Below are 22,050 nucleotides of genomic sequence, written 5' to 3' on the forward strand. Positions count from 1 at the left end.
CCCCCCCCCCCCCCCCCCCCCCCCCCCCCCCCCCCCCCCCGAAAAAAGGAAAACGAAAAAAATTCTCTGCATTATTGGTTTCAGCTTACAAAGATCAGTGTAATTCTGTAGTTTAATAGCAAAATGAAAAAGAAAATACTGAGAAGTATCAAGTGTTGCTTCGGTAGCTGCCTCTAATCTGGGATTAGGTGAGCTGATGAGTGCTCTCAGTAATTCCAAGTAATTCACAGAGCACTGCAGCATCCAAATCCTAGTAGACTCTGCCCACCACCATGTCTCAGCGCGCTGCAAACCCAGCAGAGCTCAGATGTTGCTGTCTGTGCGTGCAGGAGTGCCTCACTGCTCCCCAAAGGCCTGAAGTCAGTGCTGGTAACCTCAGCACAAAGTGTCCTCCTCAGTCCTATGGGGAATTGTCCTCCAGCCGGGAGCAGCCGACGGTGCAGGCATGGGGGAGAGGATCGGGCTGTAGTGGCCGTAAGCTGGGCACAGCACTTTGTTTTAACGAGCCCAGCATTCTGCAGGATGTCCAAAATGGGTTTGTCTTATCTATTTATTTATTTATTTAAAATGTGTTTTGACAACTTTAGCAAAAAATACAGCTCAGAAAAAAAAGAAAAACAACAACAAAAAAAGCAGCATATGAGCTGCCTAATAATATCCGTGTGTTTGGAGATGAGTCTGTCAATCCTCTAGGTCGGATTTTATCCAACATTAGAGGTGGCATTTCAGAAGCAAAGCCAGATCAGAGCCGGGATCTGAAAACAGATCTCTCTCAGATCGAGCACGGCTGAGATATTTAAGAATCTGCCATCAGAGCTGTCTGCTGTCTGCCTCTCAGTGCTGTTAATCACGGATAAAAGGAATCAACCACAGGCAAACCGACATGGAACAAAAGAGCAAATCGCAGCGCGGTGGCTGCAGTAAAGCGGGCAGAAAGGCAGCAGTGCTGCGGCTGTGGTTGAGCACAAATCAGCACTGCGGAGGAGCTCTGATGGCATTAATGAATGTGGAACTTCTCTGGGAAAACCAATCCCTGCACTTTACTTTCTGAAGCCTCACAGTCACACTGGGAGCAGTTCAGGTCCATCCTTGTGCTGTTCTGGGTTAAGCTCTGCTGTTTTTGCTGAGCTCTGACTGCAGCCCTGCCCAGCACAGGGCTGCGGCTCCAGCACTGCCATGGTTTATTATTCCTGCAACTCTGCTTCAAATTGCTGGTGTTAAACGTGGGAAATTAAGACTCAGATTGTGGTATAAAAGTCCCACCAGCACTGCTGCTTTCGGTACCCAATGGGCATGAGAAAAGGTGGAATCTGGGGAAATTATGGATAAAACAGGTGAGGTTGTATTGAGCCATCTCACCGTGTGCTGGGCAGCAGTGCAGGAGCTCAGGAGCCTTTTTTCCCTTCTGTTCACCTGGGCTGATAATTGCATTAAGGCAGAAGAAGGGATGTGGACAGAAGTAACCGTAAGTTGCTTTTTTCAGGTCAAAGTTAAACAAAATGTTGTAGAATTTATTTTGGCAAGTTAAAAAATGGGGAGGGGGTGAAACAGATCGGGGACAGGAAAAAAATATTGAAAGCATTCTTTCTGAAGGCTGACGTGAAACTTTCTAATGCCTTCCTTTTTTTTTTTAATACGAGATGTTTGGCAAAGCAATGAATTGCTTTCTGTATTGCAAGATTTTCTTTCATTTTCTCGTTTTTTTTTAACTTCTGGTGAGAGGAAGGGAGGACTGAACATTTTCAGCCTGCTCTGTAAGCACTGTAGCAGCTGGACTGCAGCAAGCTGAACGCATAAGCATGAGGTTCATTTGCTTGGATTTAACCATTCCTCAGGGAGCTCAGGAGCAGGGCTGTGGTCTCAGGCGTATTTGTGCAGGTGAAGAGCACATCCCTAGGAGAGCTGGGTCAGAAGAGCGAGCTGATGGGAGCTGATAGGCACCTTTGCTCAGTACTGTGAGATACAGAGCGAGGGCTCCTGCAGTTGAGCGCAGCAAAGTCCACCCACACTGTTTCATAGAGGACCACGTCCCGTTTGCATTGCTCTCATGCTGTGCTGTGTTCAGTTGTGCTGTGTCGTGCTGTGTTGTGAAGAGCTCCCATGCAATGTTGCACCTGATTGCTTCCAGCACCCTTCACATGGGTGAGATAAATGTGAGGGTTTGAGCAATGAATTGTGAGGTCAGTGCAAATATTACCATCTGGGGGATATCTGGAACTGCGTTTCTCTGCCCTGGTTATCTGTTATTGCTCCTTTTCAAGCAAACTGGGAGAATCCAGCAGAGAAGCCTCTAGCCCTTGCTGAGTGATGCGCAATTCCCAAAGCCATTTTCTAGTGACGTCTGTAAAAATATATATAGGTTTGGTGTTAGGAGCTGGCTAACACAGTAAACACTCAGTATTTTCCATCTTCCTTTGACATAACTTCATGTTTTGAGTGATTCCTGGCTTCTTTTCCCTCATTTCTCTTGGCCACAGGGCAGTTCAGAAGAGCAATGCGTTACTGCTTGTAGATATTTCACACAAGTGTTCAGATCAGGGCTGGGACCCACTTAAGTAACTAAAAGGGTGGGGGAGAAGGGTGGGTTCTCCCAAAATACCCCCTCCAATCTCCCCAACGTGGACTGGTGTTCAAACCTCCTCCAGCTGCAGTTGTCACGGCCGCGGCGTTGATGCGCGTCGCTCCGTAAGCGGGGATGGCTTTTTCTGAAGGAAGGACAAACAGCTTCCCAGGACTTTTTGTACAGCAGGACTGAAATCCCCATTAAAAATGTGATGATAGGAAACTTGCAAACGCGTATGCTAATTTGTTCTGTGAAATTCAAGCAGCAGCCTCACCGTGACCCTCAGGTTTGGATTTGCACGTTCAGGTCTCGCTTTATAAGTTCTGAAACTTGCTGTTCGTGTGGTTGCTTGGCTGATTTCTGCAGGAAGGATTGGAATTAGAAGAGTGTGTGTGTGCCCTGTAACTCCTATAACCCTGCCTCTTATTCTGTGCATTTTTTTAAACGCAACTCATCTTTGAGCATTTGCTCCCCGTTTGCCTTTGGATATTTTTCCTAACCATCTTAAAAGCTACACGATAATTATTGGTTAATTCTTGCTGATTGCCTCTGTTTTTTTTTTAACTGGGATTTCACCCGTGGAAGTTGGATTTTGTCTGAATGAGGCTTTCATGGACGCTTCTAGAACAAGAGCAGGGCTCTGTCACTTAGAGGGCACAGGTGCCTGCACACCTACATGGCAAACCAGCGCGCTGTTGTGTAAGCACCCAAAGGTCAAAGCCTTAATAAAAACATCTCCTCTTTTACAAGGCAGAAATGCATGCGGTGTGTTCGTGGTTACCCAAACAGGGTGTTCTGTGACAGATTAATCTGAAGCCAAATGAGCAGTGGTGGTGCTTTCTTGTGGGAAGCTCTTGCACACAGAGCGCATCACCAGCACATCATTGCGTTGTGCGTGCATAAGAAGGCCTGGTGCTCTGACTTGCTTTTATTCCTGTGGCTGAAAGAGGAGAAATATGAAAAATTCTCCCAAAATAGAAAGTGAGTAATGTTGATGCAACACAATGGTGAGAAGTCTGAAGCAAATGTTTTCTTTTTGTTGCTTTTTTGGCTACGAAATGTTTGCATGAGTTGGTGCATATATTTGGTTTCACCCTCCTGTCTGTTTTGCTCAAAACCTTTTCTTGACAGCTATGCCAACAGTTCATTTTGTTCCTTTGGTGACTAAATAGTGGGGGAGCTGATGTTGGAGGGTTTCTGTAACAGCAGAGGACAATGCTGGGCAGTTTGGACCAGCCCTTCCATGTGCTTCCCATAAGCAGATTGTTTCTAGTTTGCTCGATGGTACTGAGATCCTCCTCTGAGGGACAGGAAAGCTTGCCAGAAGTTGGTCGGGTTGGTTTAACCTCGTTGCAATAAATTACAGAGCAATCATAAATGATGAGAAGGAGTTTGATGAAGTGGGTGAGGAACAATTGATGGGTTATTTTAGTTAAAATGACTTCGAGCCCAATCCAACTCCCACTGATGTCAATTAAATCGTCGTTGGATCGGGGCCCAAGTGAGTCAAATTCAATTATGCCTGAACTGTAAACATTTAAAAGCACATTATAACAAAGTAGTTTAACGCTTAAATTTCGTGAATGGTTTTGTTTTAATGCAACCCCACAGCGATCTCTCTTTATTTGTACAGCTCTGAAGAAACCCTTTTTTTTTTGACTGCTATGAGAGAAGTCACTGCAGTTGGTTCCGCAAATATATTTCTGCCCTTTGGAGACTTATGTGAGAAGAGACAGCAAAGATGATAGAAAAGAAATAGTAAAGATTGTGGTGCTTTTTATTCCTAATTGAGTTTGGAGAGCTTCTTTGTGCACGTATCAGCTCTTAAGCTGCTGAAATGCGTGCACGATCCAATCTCCAAACTGAAATTGTTATGGAGATTCATCTCTGTCTCAGCAAAACGAAGCAAAGCATCCAAAATCTTATTTTAAAAGTGAATATAAATAAAAAGACAGATTTATAAATACATTCAAGTTGAACAACATACGGTGTTGTTTGCAGGAAATGAGAGAGATATTTTAACTTGTGGCTCACAAGCTTGTGCTAAGAGAATTACTGTATTTCTTATGAATTTGGGATTGATCCTTTAGGACTGACCCTTCTCATTCTGTCCTCGTATTTCCCCTCAGCTCCCTTCCAGCCCAACGAGGCCTTTCCCCCCATTAGGGCAGCTCAGTGGCAGCTAAGTGCCATCTCTGGAGGTTTCTCACAAGCTTTGGACGTTGCAAACTGTGTGTCCAGCAGGGAATAGCTGCAAGGTGGGGTCATTGCTGGCTGTCTCAGGGAACTAAATCTGTCCCCACAGCAAATGATCTCCCAGTCAGCGTCAGGCGCTGAAAGGGCTTTGCAGGAGTTGGAGTTGGTCTGTTCTGTTTTCTGCCTTCGTTGCACAGCTGTGTTTAAAATGAAAGACAGAGCCTGATCCTTGTTTAAATAAGGAGCGTTGCTGTGGCTCTGTGAAAGTCTTTGGTGGATGGAAACGCTGGGTGCAATGAAAGGACAGAAAATGGGACGTGGGTGTGGGATGGCTCCACCATTATCCATCGCCCAGGTAAGCACGGGGCTGCCATGGACCCGATGCCCAGCAAAGATCATGGGAGACCTCGGGGTGTCCGGGCGGGATCAGCAGGGTGGGATTTCCCACCCGCCTGCACTGTGCAGCCCCATGGCTTTTTCTGGTGTGGGGCAGGGAAGTGCAGCCACGAGACAGAGCTTCTGCATGTCCTTCTGCCTCCCCCCAAGCCTTCTCCAGCCTTTCCCTTCCCAGAAACACATCTGAAGACACGAGCGGATGATGCCAAGGGAACGGATCCTGCTTTGTTCAGGATCACCTGAATCTTATCTCGGAGCTTGGGTTGGGTTTTGTAGCAAAACTTTTTCCAGTTCAGCAAGTGATAGAAATGAAAGAGATGCGTGTGGTTGCATGCATGGCCAGCACAGGCTGCATGAATGCCTCCAGATCTGGTTAGCTGCCTACGTGGGCTTTGTTTTCACTTTGGCAAATCCTATTTAACAAATTAAATAACTTTTTTTGTGTGTGTGCTGTTGCACTTTTTCATGTTTTCACCTTTTTTATATCCTCTTTTGTCTTCCAGGCTTTTCTGTTAATAGCGAGATCAATTAATTGCTCCCATTTGCACTTTCCAAAGAGCTCACAGCCATGAAACAGACCATTTCAATAGTGTTAGTATGAGAAAAAAATGGAATAAAACTGCCATGAATGCAGGGATTTTATGGCACGTACTTCATTTAAGGAAAAAATAGTGCCTGTTTTCTTTCCCACAAGTAAATGAAGATGCAGCTACGAAAGCAGTGCGGAACACTTGAGAGCTGCAGTCAAATCCCTGTGGCTTTGTGGTGTTTGGGGGAGAAGGCAACGATTCTCGTTCTGACTTTGTCACTGCCTGGTGATCTATGCCTTATTTTCTCCCTTTTTAACATCAGCACGATGAGACATGTCACAACTTGTAAAAATGCATTAAAATCAGTTGACAGCAATTTGGAAACTGAGCGTTACCTGATGTATTCACAGATATCAGCTGCTCAGGACAGCTTAGGCACGATGCATTTGACTCGTATTAACTCAGCTGTGATCTTAACCTCATCTTCTGCAGAAAAGAAAAGGAAAAAGTGATGCTTTTATCTGCTGATTGCATTACTCTGCCTCTGAGGGTGTACCTGCAAAATAGAAATGGTGCTCCACTGTATGAAATTACAGGACACCAAAAGCACTGCCATTCATCGCAGTGCATTGACAGAGGCTTTGGTTGAAGAAAAACATTTCCTGGAGAGGAATTATCTTGAGAAAACTCTGATATTTCTTAACAAGCAGAGCTGCTGCCGAGTTTCTGAGTAGCTCTGCAATGTTTGCTGACGATTTAGCAGGTTGTAACTCAATTGCTCTGAAACCAGTCGTCCCTACTTGGTATCCTCTGAATAATTCCTACCAATAGGGAAACTGCAATGGAATAGCTGCTGCTGCTTGTTGCTGCTTAGTTAATTAATTGGAAATAAAAAACACCAAAAACATCCAGAGGAAACTGTTCCCAGCACCTGGCCTTAACGTGGCTTAAAATGTATTCCTTTAATTCTTTAGTCCCAAAATGTTTGTTTTCCCCAAAGCCAGCAATGAGTCTTTTCCCTCCTGTAGTTGCTGCCAGCATTGGAAACGATTGCCTGGCTGTTGACAAAACTTAAGTGTGTGAAAAGTGATTACTTTGGTTAAACTGGAGAGAAAATTCAACGCTTTGTGAGGTTCCCTCCTTCGTTCAGATGTCTCACTTTTTACAGTGATCAGTAAACACTGAGGCTTATGCATTTCAAACTCCAATGTCCAAACGTTGCCTTTCTCAGTGCCTCCTGATTTCCCCACTGTCCCCACATGTTATTTACTGCTTGAAGTCAGGAGAAGGTTTGGGCGTGTAGGAAAAGAAAAGGAATTGCATCAGACTGCAAATGTGTGACCGTTTTCTGCTGAGCATTCATTTATCCGGCAGCTCGGGACACGTCTGTGAGCAGGGACACCTGAATGGAGCTGGGTTTTGCAAAGCCGTGGGGCAGCCAAGGATTTTGCTCCATGGCTTGGCTGCCTTCACCCAGCTCCATCCCATGCTCACCATTCGAGGCTAAATACCTATCTTTCCCGTTAGTTACATGGAAACAGTGGCTTGTTACACACTTGCAAAGCGTTGTAAAATCTTTTGCTAAGAAATGCAGGGGAAGTCCAAAGTAATATATAGCCAGTGGGGATTGCAACATTGACTTGTGTGCACTTAACTGTGCTCTCTGTGAGGCTTAACTAAGCATGCATAGAAAATCTCTATTACTTTCCCTTTCAGAGAGAAGTCTACAGGATGGAAGAGGCTTCCATACAAATCATATTTAGATGTTAAGTCAAAATTGCTTGTATTACTTTGTAGGGATTTCAGTCATTCATTAGCAATCTGTATCTATCCTTTCACCTTCCCTTACACATCTTTTTTTCGTCCTGTCCATGTCATGCAGTGTTTTCAGGTATACTCTTTCATTCTATTCCTTTTTCTCTCCTCAAACTCATTCTTTCTGGCTCCCCTCTGCACAAACCTCATCCGATGTTTGAGTTCAGGTCGAACTTTTGAACCCATGACATCACGTTGGTTTGGAATTAGGCAAAACCAGTTTGCCCATCCCTTGTTGTAAAAGGGTTAATCCTCTAAACTATTGAGAGGCAAGGGCAGGGAATTATGAAAGGAGCCCCTGTTTTATAAGCATTTGTATTGCCAGTGCTTGAATACCTATAATAAGTAGGTTGCTTCTGTGATTAATGACTGCGTTTTACATGCTGACGACGGATGATATGCCTTATTGTAAAAGCCATTATTTTTTATTTGGTCTCTTTACCAAAGCAGTGCTGGAAATGAGATGTTAACGTGTTGGTGGGAGTATGTTTTCTTCTCAACAACTCAATGGGAAGTGACCCCCACGGAGTTAAAAATAAACGATAAGATGTGCTTTTCCTTCCTCCTCCCTGTGATGCGTGGAAGAGGCACGAGGCGGATGTGCAAGCGGAGCGTGGTTTTAATGCAGGACTTTTTATTTTCAGCAGAGATTTTTTTGTTTCCTGAAGGCTGGAATGGGGTAGGGATGCGTTGTCAGACTGAGGCTTTATGAATTTAGAAGGGTCTTAAGGTCAGTCTCGCTTTGTTTTACTAACTCATAGCTTAGTGAGAACACTGACAATGTAAAGTCTCTTATGCTGTATGCAGAAAGAGCATGGGAATAATAAATCTGTGGTGTTTCACCCCAGCAGTGCCGCATAAAGGAATCTGGCAATGCTGGTATTTGAGAACCACCAGAGATATTCCCCTCAGACCTCTTTCCTTTGTCTGTCTCTGTATTGGCAGCCAGAGCTTTGCTTGAGTATCTTTCCTGATATTCTTAGAAGTCTTAGATCTTTAAAATGTAAAAAAAATATGAATTTGATTTTAAAAAATGGTGCTTTGTATACGTCTGTTATTGGAGGAGTTCCCATGGAAACACTGCAGCTTGCACAACAACAGGATACACGCATTGCTTCACTATTAACATATATATTAATGGCACATTAAGGAGTTTCGTAATCCTATGACACAAAAGAGTGCTCATGCAATCTATTAATGGGAAATAGGTTTAGCTAGGTGTGAGATAATAACACCTCTGCCTCCCCTTTGTGGCTTCCGTTTGAGTGCTTTCCAGACCATACAACAGCTTTGTGTGGTAGATGTTATCATCCTCATTTTGCATGTGGGGAAAAAAACAGAAGTCCGGTGAGAGCTGGGGATCTGCTGGAGATGGAGCATCAAAGCTGTGCCAGGGCTGGGAATGCTATGCCAGAGTCCTTTTCCCCTTCGTTTGTATCTCAGCGATCAAACTTTGATTCTTCTGGTTCTGGATGAGTCAAGTGAGATTAAGTAGAGACGGTGGGAGTGAGACAATCTCCCATTATCCCGGAGCTGATGCTAACACTGGCGCGGATCGTACGCCCACATGTGTGGAGGGAAGAAAGCACTGCATTGTCTTTGTGTATTGACTTCTCTGATTGGTATTTAAATGAGGTTATCACAGGCTGTGGAACACGGCAATGCTGCATTCCATAGGAAAATCAGAGGTAAACAGATGTGCTGATGAAAACCAGAGATGGGCGATAACTGGGGCTTGGACTCAAATCCCTCCAAGCTGAGGGTGAGGGAGGGTCTCCTATGCACATCTCTGGTCTGGGGGTGTGTCTGTAGTTCTGGATTGGAGGTGTCTGAAATGGATGTCCTGAGCTTTCTGTCTGTAATAGCATTAAAGCTAGCAGAATTGGAGCACCGGTAGAAACCTAATTTGAACTCCTATGATTAATTCGGGCCAATCTCCACCCTAAGCCTAATCTATATCTGTCTGGAGATATAAAACAGTGTCTCCTTGGCTGACTTCCTATCAGAACAGAAAAAAACCCAGCACAATGGTGTCTGCCATGAGTGAGGGAGCGTGTTCTCTGGAGACCAGAACTTTTGGGAGCTCACCAACTGGAATTTCTGGCTCATCCATCTAACAGTGCTGTGCATAGGCTGCCTGGTACATGAGAGGAGACCTTGTCATCACTTTTCTGACATGTAAACGGTTGCATGCAGCCCAAGTGCTTTGCAACTCCAAGGCCAACATTTTTCTCATGGAACTACTTACTCTGGGTGCATCCATTTTGAGGCTGCCCATCCTCGAGACATTTTGTTGCTTGCTTTTTTGAGATGAGATGAATGGAAATAGGAGGTAAACCTGTTTGTGCTTCAGCTAGAAGGAAAACAAACAAAAACTGAAGTGAATGGGCTGAGTCTTAACAACTCTACCTCAATCTAGTATTGCATTGGGAGCTATTCCTATGTCTGAGCTGTGGGTCTGGTGCAGACTTATTGTTTAGCCCCTGTTTCCCCTCTCCTGACCAACTCCATGGCTGCTTCACTGGCTCTTCCCATGCTTTTATCCACAGGCTATACTTCAAGGTGAAAATACATGTGTAATGCTGCAGCCTGACATTGTCTTTCCATGATGTCTGTAGCAGTGAATGCAGTTTTCCTTGTCCTCACTGACTCCTGGACCACAGAGCAGGCTGATTAAGTCCAGATGTTGAATTGAGTACAGTATCAGGCTGCCTGGAGACCAGGGATAACCACTGAGAATGTCCTGAGTCCATTTTGGACTGTCCCAGCTGCAGGCAGAGGTGCTGAATAAGCCACACATCTGAAGGTTCTTGCAGTGACTTCAGTATAATGTAGACAGTCCTACAGAAGTTGAGGGAGCTGCTTTGGGAGCTGGAAGTGCAGCCATACTTTTTCCCCATCCAAAAAGTGAAAGCTGAGCTCTCCTTTATTCATTCTATCTGGGTAAGGTTCTGTCCATGGGGCGACCTGGGTATGCTGCTGTTTGAACTGGAGGGAATAAAATAAGCAATGCCACGCAGCAAAGCTGTGGCAAAGCCTTTGTCAGCTTCTTCAACCCAAAAAATCACATTTGGATGAAATCCTTATTCCGAGGTGTTGGAATAATACTGGGTGGACATTATGTTCAGCTTTATTCCATCAGTGTTTCTCCTTTCAACTAGCCACCAGCGTGGGGTAAAATTGCTGAAGTGGCAGACACAAAGGATAGACAGGTTGAATGCAGCTTGCTCATGTATCTTTCCAGTCTATCTAAACTGCATTGTTAGTGCAGCTGTTCAGCCAAATCGTCCACAGGGTTTATTTTTGTGTGTAGAGGAAACAGAGATGAGCTTTCTCTCCGTGAGGGCAGATGGAAGATCAAAGAATCATTACACACAGCTCCAGTGAGACCAGCCTCTCTGCTAAATGTGTCCTGATGGGAGCAAGATTATTAATAGTGACCCTTGAGATAAGCCAAGATTCTAAGAGGCAAAGGCTCTGCCACAGTGTGACAGGTGCCTTTCAGGTTAGCACTGGTACTTGCTGAAGTCCTCCTTTCACTTTGGTGTGGAGGAATAGAGGAAGGAGTCTGCTTTTGAAAGACTGATCTACTGTTCTCCTGAAGAAGAGTAATGCATCTTCCAAAAGATCAAGTGTGCAAAATGTAAGCAGTTTGGTGTTTAGAAGCCATTGAACTCTCTCCCTTCCCACGTGTCACTCACCAGAATGTTTTCAAGGCTCGGAGCAGGAAGAGGTGGTGATGTTTATGGCAAGGTTTCTGCTGGAACTCGTACAAGGGTGGGCTTGAGAAATCTGAAGAGTGCTTTTGTGTGCAGGGCTAGTCTGCTGTCCAAGGCTAGTGTTTGCTTATGGATGTTGTGATAATAATTAACAGAGCAGGAAGTAAAGGACTGAATGATTTATGCACGCGCGGCATTATGCATTTAAACTTGGACAGAAACTGAAATCCTGAGAGGAGGCAGATTTATTTATCAAACGTGTAAGAACGTAAGAATGGTCATAACGTGTCAGACCAAAATCTTTCCAGACTAATATCTTGGACAGCATCCAGCAAGAGATACCTGGGGATAAGGAGCAGAACATGGCTTACCCTTCCATTAAACTGCCCTCTCACTCTGATTATGTTTCTAGACTTAAATCCAAGTGTTGTCTTCGACCGGTGACACCATCTGTACCGAGTTTGGGATTTGGCCTCCTGCAGTTCTCCCCAATGTCCTGAGCTGTCTGGTCATCTGGCTGCCATCATTAAAGACAAATACATTGCAGCTCCAATTCAGACACCCAGAGAGCTGGGTCACCTTGGTGCAGTGCTTCTCCTCCATCCCTGAGACCAGAGACTGCCTGTAAATCCATTTCTCCTCGCTATTTGATTCTGTAATCTTTTGGCTACGTTGCTTTCTAAATTCAGGTCCAGTGAGTGATGAGCTCTGGAGTTCAGTCTTATCATCCGTAATGGAGGAAACACTTGGCTGAAGCGTTTGACATGACTTAGTTCAAAAGCAAGAGCTTCAAATTGATGTTGGCTTAATGGAGCCAAAGTGTCCCTCGATGCAGATATGGTAAATGAGCTGGTGGCTTGTATCCCAGTAACTCTCCTGTATCATCTGGGCTCTGTGGTTTATAGAGATGCGCTTGTGTTTGTTTCCCTGGAACTAATGTGGCCTGATCTTAAAACTCCCTCAGAGTCCCAACAGAAAGGGTCTGGAATGGAGATTCCCATCCAAACCCATCCATTGCTTGGAGCAGTTTCCAGTTATGATGGCCTTGGGCCCATCCCTTTTAAAAGGAGTGGGAGGATTGATCTGTTTGTGTTCAGAGCAACCTCTTTCCTGCACGGTAGGACTTCAAGGGTCATCTGCTAAAGATGTGGAATCGCACACACTTTCCTGTAGCCTCAGACCAAGAGTGGGACAACTCTGAGCCATGCCTGAAGAGGTGAATATGAGTCAAGGAGAATTCATTCCAAAAGGCAGGCTGCCCTGGGAGTGCGTGAGGCAGGATAATTCAAAATAGAAAAGTGGTGCTTGTTTTTCTGATTCATCCTCCACCAATTATGCCAGAGCGATTTTACATTTGCTACAGAGGATTTCTTGAGCACTGGCCAAAGAGATTCTTTAAATGTTTCACTTGAAAAATAATAATAATAATAATAATAATTCTCTTTTATTTACAAATTTTCCTCTTCAGTGTGGATCTGACAGGGTCCTGGTCCTTACAGCAGGCAGTGGGATGAGTCCTCACTCAGGGAAGCTCTTGGGCTCATCATGTCCTTATAAGCAATTATTTTCTGTGTGCAAGGTGCTGTAAAGTTGTACAAAAGCACAATACAAATATCAAATGTGGTTATTAAGTAAAGATTAATTATCTTTCTGGTTAGGTTTTATTTATTTATTTATTTATTTTTTTTTTGTGAAGGCCTCTGGCATGCATACCTCAGACACACTCAAACTTATTAATTACTGTTATTATGTAAAAGTTATACTGAAACATTATGTTGATAAATTGCTAATGGAGACAGGTATGAAACGGAAACCTGGATCTCACAGCTCCAACTGCTCAGATAATTTCCCTTGTGGTTTTGGAACTAAAGGACTGAATTCAACCACAGACCCAAGTGCCCACAGCTGGGGAAGCGCAGCTGCAGATTTGTCCACCTCTGCTCTCTACTGGGTACCTCCATAGTGAGAGGTGCCTTGGGGAAAAGCCCTTTCCAGCTACAGCATGTTTTATTTAGTATTACAATGGGTGATGTTCAGAGACATCAGGGTTTTTGTTTGCAACACACTTAGATGAAAACACAACCCCTCAAAAATGTGGTTGAACAGGGAACTGACTTTAGCTAATGTGTCAGGGAAGGCAAAATAAATGCCTGAGTGAGCTTTCATCTTGTCTTAGCTCATCACGGAAGGTTTCGGTTCTTACAGAATCGTTCCTTAACTGGAGAACCCTATAAAGGATCATTTTTGCTTCACTAGAATTAGCTGCACTAATTTTTACTTGTTTTCCTCCTGTGGACTCATGCAGGTGAAGCTCTGGCTCCATGGAAGCTGATGGCTGCTTTGCCATGGGTATCAGTTGGTCTGCATTTCTCCGTCAGGCAGGGAAGCCATTGGCTGCCCAGCCTTCCTGCTGTGTAGCTGAGTTGCATTTACCTTTGGCAAGACTTGTGGTCCTGGTCAGGTTAATAAGGTTTATTGAATGGGATTGGAAATAGAATATAGGGTGAGCTGTGCCTGCAGCCTCTGATTCTTTCCTCCAGGGAACTTTGCTGAACACTCTTTTGGAACACCACCAGTCTTTGTTCTCCAGTGCTGCACTTAGCTTTCCCTGCAGCCTCTGTGACACCATTCCCATGGAAATGTTGGCTCTATGCACTTCAGCTGACCTTTGGAGCTGTTTTTGGAAGTTTTCAGAATGTCCCAGAAGTACCCTTCAGGAGAGCATACAAGTGGGGGTAGCATCTCTGGAAGACCATCTGTGGCAATGTTTTAAAGGCCACACCACACAAAAACACCAACTCAGGTCTTGGAATCTGTCAAGCTGTTGATGCCGTATGCTCAGTTTAATTAGCCCACCTCTTTTCAGGCCATAATTAGCTCAGGTGCAGTCTCATCATGGCTCTGCTTCCCGTCCTAGAAACAGCCAAGGGATCTGTGCACAGCACCAAACTGCATGGCATGAACACCACCCAGGTCACCTCTGAACTTCAGATTTGAGCATCAGTCAATGATGGCACACCAGCGAGGAGGTGTTTTTCTCTTCTTCACTTCTCTTTTCATTTGTCTTTACTTCCCAGGGGCTTGCATGGATCTTGGTGAACCACAGCATTGATCTCAGGAAGAACCTGATGCATTCTGCTTTCTTGCAGTTAATATTCACAATGCAGAGCTTAAGGAGAATGTTAAAAGCAGAACAGTGAGCGTGTAATGCTTGAACTTATTCTACTACTCTGCTTCTTTTGCCTCCATTGCTTTGATCAGGGCTTGCTTCTTCCTTTCAATGAGCTGCCCAGCCCTCCAGCAAAAGGGAACTTTCTGAACAAACCCGATTCCTCCTTGGTAGCCTTTTGTTTTGACACTCAGAAGAAGGCAGATTTATAGACTTTCCTAAGTCGTAAGTTCATTTTCTTTTTATTTACCTTTCACTGCAGCCCATTCGGAGTGAGATTTCATTCTGCCTCCGAGCAGGGCTGACCTGCCAAGAGGAGCTGATCCATAAATCTTCCCTTCCTTTTTCTTTCTTTCCAAAACAGAATTAGCTGAGTTTGCCTGTGAGGAAAACTGTTCTGCCATTGCCGGCAGTCAAACAGTGCAATTAATTAGTGCTTTCCCTTTTCTCTTCCCTCTAGTCTCTGTCTGATGGGGTTGAAAGTAAGCCAGGGAGGAGGGGGAAGGGACAAAAGAAGGGAAAATGTTTTGTTTGAAGTATTTATATTCAGTTAAAAAGTTTGCTATGTGATACAGCTCAGTGGTGGTGTCCCTTTTGCATCATGTCTAGTGGCCACAAGTTTAATCAAAGCATCCCAGCAGAGGAGCTGGAACTTAGGACTTTCTTGTACAAAGCCACATTTTAAGAGGTCGTCCTCTTTATGACCTCCTGAATCCTAAAACTGTGGCAGCTTCACCGTTGTGCTGCCTTCTTGTATCTCAGCTGGGAACATCAGAACACTTGCTGTGCTGCTTGGGTAGAGAACAAATTCCTCATTTCGTGGTTCAAGTGGGCTGCTGTTTGGGTTTCAAGTACAAAAGGATGGTGGGTCAGAGGTGGAAAAGGTGTTTGTAAAATGATAATGGAAAGTATGCATTCAGCTGAAACTGTTCTGCAGGGCAGGTCTGAAAAGGAAGATGCTCCATCTCTGCTCCTTCCCATTGTGGAAGACAGAGCATGTCACGACAGTGCTGAGCAGACGAGAGCTGCTTGCCAGCATTTAATTTGCTGAAGATTAGGAAATTATTACAACACTGTGGCAGTCCAGAAATACCATTGAACTCTGGGGGATGTGAAATGGAGATCTAGCCTCAGATTTTGTTGTGTTTGGAAGCCCAAGCTTTATCAGAGTAAAAACTGTAAGGATTGTTTAAGCCATATTGATAGTGTACCTTGACCCAATGGACTGGCTCAACATCAGCCACCTTTGAACTCTGGAATAACTTATATCTAGAACAAGGCTGAACTTGCTCATTTTCTTTGTGATCAGAAGCAATGCAGAGATGAGCTATTCCTGCTTTTTGTCCTCACTGCAGGGAAAGGAGGCTGCTAAAACATTGCCCCTTTCTGACCTCCAGCTTTCTCCACAGAAAGCCTTGAACCCCAGGTTTTTCTCCTAGTGCTGTCCTTGCTCTGTCCTACCCATCCTGTGCCCTTATCACGCCAAGGACAGCAAGCTGAGAAGCCTTCTACATGGCCGGACTGAACTTCAGCTGATGCTTCCATTATTTACAATCATTTCTAAAAGCACTCTCATGACTGTTGGGGTCGAGCCATAAGCAAACGCTTCTCTTATGATCACATGTGATAAATAGACATAAAGCTCTTGGTGTCAGCAGCCTCACCAATCTGTTTACCACTTGGAGCTCGCAGCAGCTTAGCAGTTGCAAACCATCACTTGTCCAGAAGTAGAAGAGCAGTTTCAGAAGTGCTGTAAGTAAATAAGAGTTCTGACGTGGGCACCAAAAATAAGCATGCACTGAGCTTTTCTGAGCATTTGGCCAGGTCGCAGTTGCTGACTGCTGAGCAGTTAGGAAAAAGTATCCCCTCTTTCAGGTGCTCAACACTTGAACAACCCCAGGTCATCTGCTTCTCTCATAGCTAGCACTGTTTTGCCCTGCAAAAATAACCAAGGTTGGAACCAGCACCACCTGACCCCTAAGGGACACAAGAAGGTTAAGTCCAGTCCTTTGTGGCATCTAAACTGGAACAGTAGCTGAGGTTGACCCTTTTAGGTCACTTTAGCTGAAAAATGGGAGGAAGTCTGTAACTGGCTTGTGTTGATGGGTGCAGAAATACCATTGAGGGCAGATCTGGTACTGCGAGGCACGGGAGGCTTTCTCAACCCTGATTTATGCTCTTAGAGCTGCCGTTGCAGTGGTAAATCAAGGCAGAATGTTTGCCAAGCTGCTTGGTGATAGTGGAACTGCACAGGCATTGGCTGAAAGAAACCCACAGAAAGAAAATGCAGATACACTTTCCGTAAGAAGTTGTTGGCTTAGCAATTCTGGTCTCATCTCTCGGGTACTTTCTGGATGGTTTAAGTGAAATGGTGAAATAATTTAAATTTAATGGAAGTGGAAATATTTTTTTTTTTTTTTTTTTTTTTTTCGGTGTTGCAAAGATGTGGAGGAGAAAAGCAAGGCTCAAACTATTCCTACTTTGCTGGTGTAATGGCAAAGTTTTCCAAGCTTGCTTTGCAAGTGGCTGGATTTTGGATGTGAGTGAAGCAGATGTGAGGAGAAGTGCCAGCCAACAAGACACATGGCTCTGATCTACCCCTGCATGGCATTTTACCTGGGACCTGAGTTGTGATCCCACAACTGTTCATGCTGGGGAATATGGATCAGCAGCAGGCCAGGCTGGCAACACCTTTCTCCTGCTGGTGAAGAGTTACTTGCTAAAATAGACTCATTGAGACCTATAGATTATTATGTTCATTAGTGGTGATTCATACTAAGAGTTTCATAATCAGGCCTGCTGGTGTAATATGTTCCTTTCCACAGTACCATTTATCTTAAAGATCTCGGAATACTTTATGTACATTGAGCTTTAATCCATGTTTTACCACCAGCGAGGGCAGGTAAGGAGGATTGTTTCCATTTTGCAAATGAGGAAAACTGAGGTACAGAGTGAGAAAGTGGGTTTGTCCAAGATTCTGGAGGTTGTTTGCAGAATTGTGTGCAATGGCCATCTTTGAATGAGTGTACATTTCCCATGCGTGGCCCCAGAGACCTAAAAGGGATCTTTACTTTCCCTGGGCTGAGCAGAAACCTGTCTATAGTTGTAAGGTTTGAAGGGAATCAGAAACTCCTGCAGCGTCTGGGGATGTTTAAATTTGCCATCCCCAACCGAAGTGTTGGGGCAGAAGTGCTAGTTTGCTTTTAGGGCTGGTTTCAGCCAATTGGTCTAAGATGTAGAATTAAGAGGTAGTGAAGAAACACAATTTGGAAGAGAAATCTCTCTACAGCTCCCATTTTCCATCCGTATTTCCACTGAAGTGACCTTTGTCTGCTTTCTTCCCTGCCAGGGTCCCCTTCTCTGAGGGCATATCCTCTCATCTCCGTTATCACCAGGCAGCCCTCTGTGGTCCCTCACCTCGTTCCAGCTGCCACCAGCTCCCATGTGCTGCCAGCCCAGACCTCAGCGGCTGCGAGCTCAGAGACGCCAGCCAGCGAGACCCACGGCAGCAGCGAGTCGGAGGCAGAGCAGCCCACACCTCGGTTAAAAAAGCCACGCCGGAGTCGGACCATCTTCACAGAGCTCCAGCTGATGGGCTTGGAGAAGAAATTCCAGAAGCAGAAGTATTTGTCTACACCTGACAGGTAGGAGTGCGCTGGGCTGGGGAGGGAGATCCAGTTCCTACCACCAACTGCGGTCCTTTAGCTGTGCAGAATGCACTTGTCTTCATCTGGTTTACTGCTTTATCTGAGCAGTCCATTCAGATGCTCGTTGTTCCCTTTTCTACATTCTGGGATTATTGCTGGCAGCCACTGACCTGAAAGACAGATCACACCTTGTGCACATCTGTAGCTCCCTTCTGTCCCTCCTCAACCTGGGGACAGCCAGACATGGCTGAAACTATCTAGGCTATAAATATTGCTTAGAAAGGAGCAGGAAAATACTGTTTTCTAACCTAGGAGAAGGACAGGGAGCAAAAGGGTTGAAGCAAGCCTGCTCAGCTGTCCCCATACTGAGTGCTCCCTGGCTGCAGAGTGCTGCTTTCTAACTCCATGGCGATACCTCTGCTGCTGGCCGAGGACATGGGCAGATGACCTGATTAAATTTCAAGGCTAACTTCTCTTGAGATCAAAGATGACACGAATAGGCTGTATCAATGGAAATGTCACATGGTGATAGATGTGCCTGCTAGCAGGCATCCAGGCTCAGAGATGTACAAGAAGCTGAGCAAAGGCTCTTTCTTCTTTTCTGTTCTTGCTCCAGACCCTTGGGAAAAGATGTGGCCTGGTTTCCTGCTGAGATGCTGAGGTGGATGGCTCTGTCTCTGTGGCAGCTGGGAAGTTGGCTGTAGCTTCAGCTTGCTGCTGAACTAGCTCTCATCTGGCAAACATGGCTAGCAATTCAGTGAGCAGTTAGTGGTCTGTCCATCAGGGAGAGAGCCTGGGATGCATAGGTGTGAAGGCTGCCTTGCTCCATCTTGAATTCTCAGGGACTGCTTGGTAGCAAATAGACAAACTAAAATAAGGAGAGGTTTTGTTTGTTTTAAAGGCTTTGAATGCTACCCTGCAAATCTAAATTACAGGAAAAAGCCTTGTCCGATTCCTATTCAGTTTGTAAACCTAGGGAGGGTTTGAAAGGTTCACCAGACCTTGAACTCCACGGGTGGCAGAATCCCAATATTAAAATGGTTTTGAAGTCAGCACACTCCACTTGTACTCCCTGTCACCAAAGGATCACAGCTAGACCGAATCTCATGAGCAAGTCTGAATGTCTCACACAGCTTTAGATCCCAGTGCTTCTTTAGTGACTCCTCCCAGTGTCACATAAGCAGATTGTTGACACCATTGATGAAGCACTCAGGGCTGGTAAATTAATTTAGTAGTATGACTGTTCCTTGGCTTTGTCTGTGTTAGAGCCTGGTGAGCGATTCCTGTCCCTGCACCACTTCCCCTGTTTGTTTCCTTGGGTTTCCAGGCAATGCTGACTACAGTAATGTGTGTGGCAAGAGATGGCAACTGGCTGCAGGTAATCAGAATGTGATAACATGCATTATGGCAAGCTAGCCAAGCAGTGTTTCTCTCTCTGAACTCATGGCTGGAAACGTGATCGTGAAGCAATGAATTGTGATCTGTGTTCAGTCCTGCAGCTTTTGGCCTAGACACAAGATTGTGCTGGTTAGAGGGCAAATAGAGCACCTGGTTTGTTAGTAGTAAAGGAGAGCAGTGCGATGCCTCTGCCACATTCTCAGACAAACTGGTAATATTTTTAAGTCAATGGGATAAGACATAGACATTGTATAGAAGTGTAGGCAGCAGGGAATCTCAAGTGGGGAAAAGCATGAAGCCAGGAGTGTGTATGTGAGCACAGAGCTGGTGTGGGGTGCGTAGGTGCTTGTAAATACACGAGTGAGCCTGACCGCCCGAGGAGCCCAGCTGAAACAGAAATGCTATTATGAACAACTTGGCCTTGACAAGTGTGCTTTCTCCCGTGCAGAAATAGGGAAATATCTGTCAGAAATCTCATACAGTCCAGAACACGTCGGAATGTGGCTCTGGGTTTGGGATGTCCCACCTGTGGGGTTTGCGTGACTCTGTGGGGCACTTGCCTGGCGTTGCTGAGGATTTCCAACTCTGCCTGTTGTGCAACTCCATTACAACACTGCCAGATGCATGGTACCATCACCTGTGGGGAAGGATAAAGAGCTAGCCTGAGCTGCATTTGCTTCATATCCTGAGTTTTAATATAGAAATAATGAATGGTTTCAGATGAACTTGCACAGGTTGGAGAAATGCGGAGGATGAATCAGGATTATGGGCTGTCTGCCACACGTACCCTTAAGCTAAACACGCAAATAATAAATTCGTTTATAAGCTTAAATTGCCTATAATAGCACAATGCATAAGAAATTAATAGATTTAGATGTACTACTGCTCTTTGAGAAATGAAAAAGTATCATTATCCTCATTATGTAGGTAGTGAAGATGAAATATGATACAAAAAGCAACGCTTTCACAGGCAGACTGATGCCAGGTGTCTTGCTTCTTACGTGGTTGCTTCAGACACCATGGGCCTATTTTTCAGGAATGCTGTGTAGCAGCAGCTCCCTGCCTCATGCACAAACGTGGAGCATCAGCAGTCAGCATACAGCTGTCCTGTGTTTGAAAAAGAGCAGGCAAGCCTTCAGAACTTTTAGAGTTGGCCATTTGTCCACCAACACGTTGACCATTCTTTCTTCTTCCAGCGACTATCTTTACACCCTGGGAGAAGCAAAGCAATCCTTTCTGGCAGTCCTGCTGCTGTGTGGTTGCCTGCCCTTGGCATCTGGGTGCTTCTCATCCTCTGGCAGCTCCTTGCAGTGTCTGTCTTCTCTTCCAGGCTCGACTTGGCGCAGTCGCTGGGGCTGACCCAGCTCCAGGTGAAGACGTGGTACCAGAACCGCAGGATGAAGTGGAAGAAAATGGTAAAGGGTTTGGTACCATTTCTCTCAGTCCTTACAAACTGTTTTTGAAAGAATAGATTCCGAAGCTGAGTGTAGCGTCAGTGATTTGTGTCTGTTTATACTAAATCTTGTCTTCTTCTTGCCGAATTTGCCTACAATTTTCTTAGAAATGTGCTTTTTTTATCTTTAAAAAGCTCACGTTGGAGCATAAGCGGTAGGCTGGAGGTACAACAAGCAGTAGGAAGAATGTGGAGCTGAGGGATGAAAGAACTTACAACAGAGGGAAGAACCAAACTATGTACCTCTGCATTTTTGGCATAATAATATTAAATGCTAATTTAGAAGCCAAAGTGGAATTGGCAAGAGAACAGACAGTCAGAAGCAATCCTGGCTAAAGTTTGAATGTTCTTACTTGGGCTTTAAATAGATCAAATGCTCATGAAAGGGTCTGAATTGTGCATAAAATCTTTATGTAATGTTGAGGACTGCGTGATCAGATCACTTTTGGGGCTGCTGCAGAAACTGGCTCAGATGGCTCCATCTAAATTCTGAGTGTCCTTGCTGGTATTTTTTGCATTTAGTTTTAGATATATGAGAAAATGATTGAACTCACTCTGTGAATGCAGGGAAGTTCTCTGAAGCTGAATGGTGACCACAGGTCACGTCTGAAGTCGCATTTCATCCTCTCTCTAAAGGAAGCCTCACAGCAGGGAAGTTCAGGTTGATCTGACTGTTAATCTCTTTGCTCCAGGTGTTGAAAGGTGGGCAGGAAGCTCCAACGAAGCCCAAAGGCCGTCCAAAGAAAAACTCCATTCCCACCTCAGAGGAAATTGAAGCAGAAGAGAAAATGAACAGCCAGGCTCAGAGTCAGGAGGCGGAGGGATCTCAGGCGCCCGAGGAGCCTAAAGTGACAGAGGAGAAGCCAGAAGTCTCTTTGGAGACAGAAGAGTCTCCAGAACATATACCAGAGCCCTCCTCAGAGGAGGCAACGCCATTAAGTTAAAGGGAAAAAGAAAAGGGAAAGGGAAAAAAAGAAAAAGCAAAGAGAGAAACCAAAACCAAATATATATGTGTGTGTATATATATATATATTTAAATATGTATGTAATTGTTGGTGTGTACATATATATATAAATATATATATATATATGTAGACCTTGTGTATAAGCTGAAAGATTGGTCACTTAGTGCCTTTGGGAATCAGCCATCATGGGCCACGGTGG

The 22,050-nt window shown here is 44.8% G+C and overlaps 1 protein-coding gene across 1 annotated transcript in view; it reads left to right on the plus strand.

The window, feature by feature from the left end:
- BARX2 (BARX homeobox 2) overlaps positions 1-21,874 on the plus strand; it is a 26,444-nt gene extending 4,570 nt beyond the window's left edge. The window contains exons 2-4 of the mRNA XM_042832135.1: positions 17,738-18,032; positions 20,764-20,848; positions 21,579-21,874. Coding sequence (XP_042688069.1) covers positions 17,738-18,032; positions 20,764-20,848; positions 21,579-21,830 — 632 coding nt within the window. The 3' untranslated portion in view covers positions 21,831-21,874. The remainder of the gene's footprint in view (positions 1-17,737; positions 18,033-20,763; positions 20,849-21,578) is intronic.
- The last annotated feature ends 176 nt before the right edge of the window (positions 21,875-22,050 follow it).

Source organism: Centrocercus urophasianus, unplaced genomic scaffold, assembly GCF_019232065.1.
Source record: "Centrocercus urophasianus isolate 14NV4802_14NV808 unplaced genomic scaffold, USGS_Curo_1.0 seq_37, whole genome shotgun sequence".
In the NCBI taxonomy this organism is placed as follows: Eukaryota; Metazoa; Chordata; class Aves; order Galliformes; family Phasianidae; genus Centrocercus; species Centrocercus urophasianus.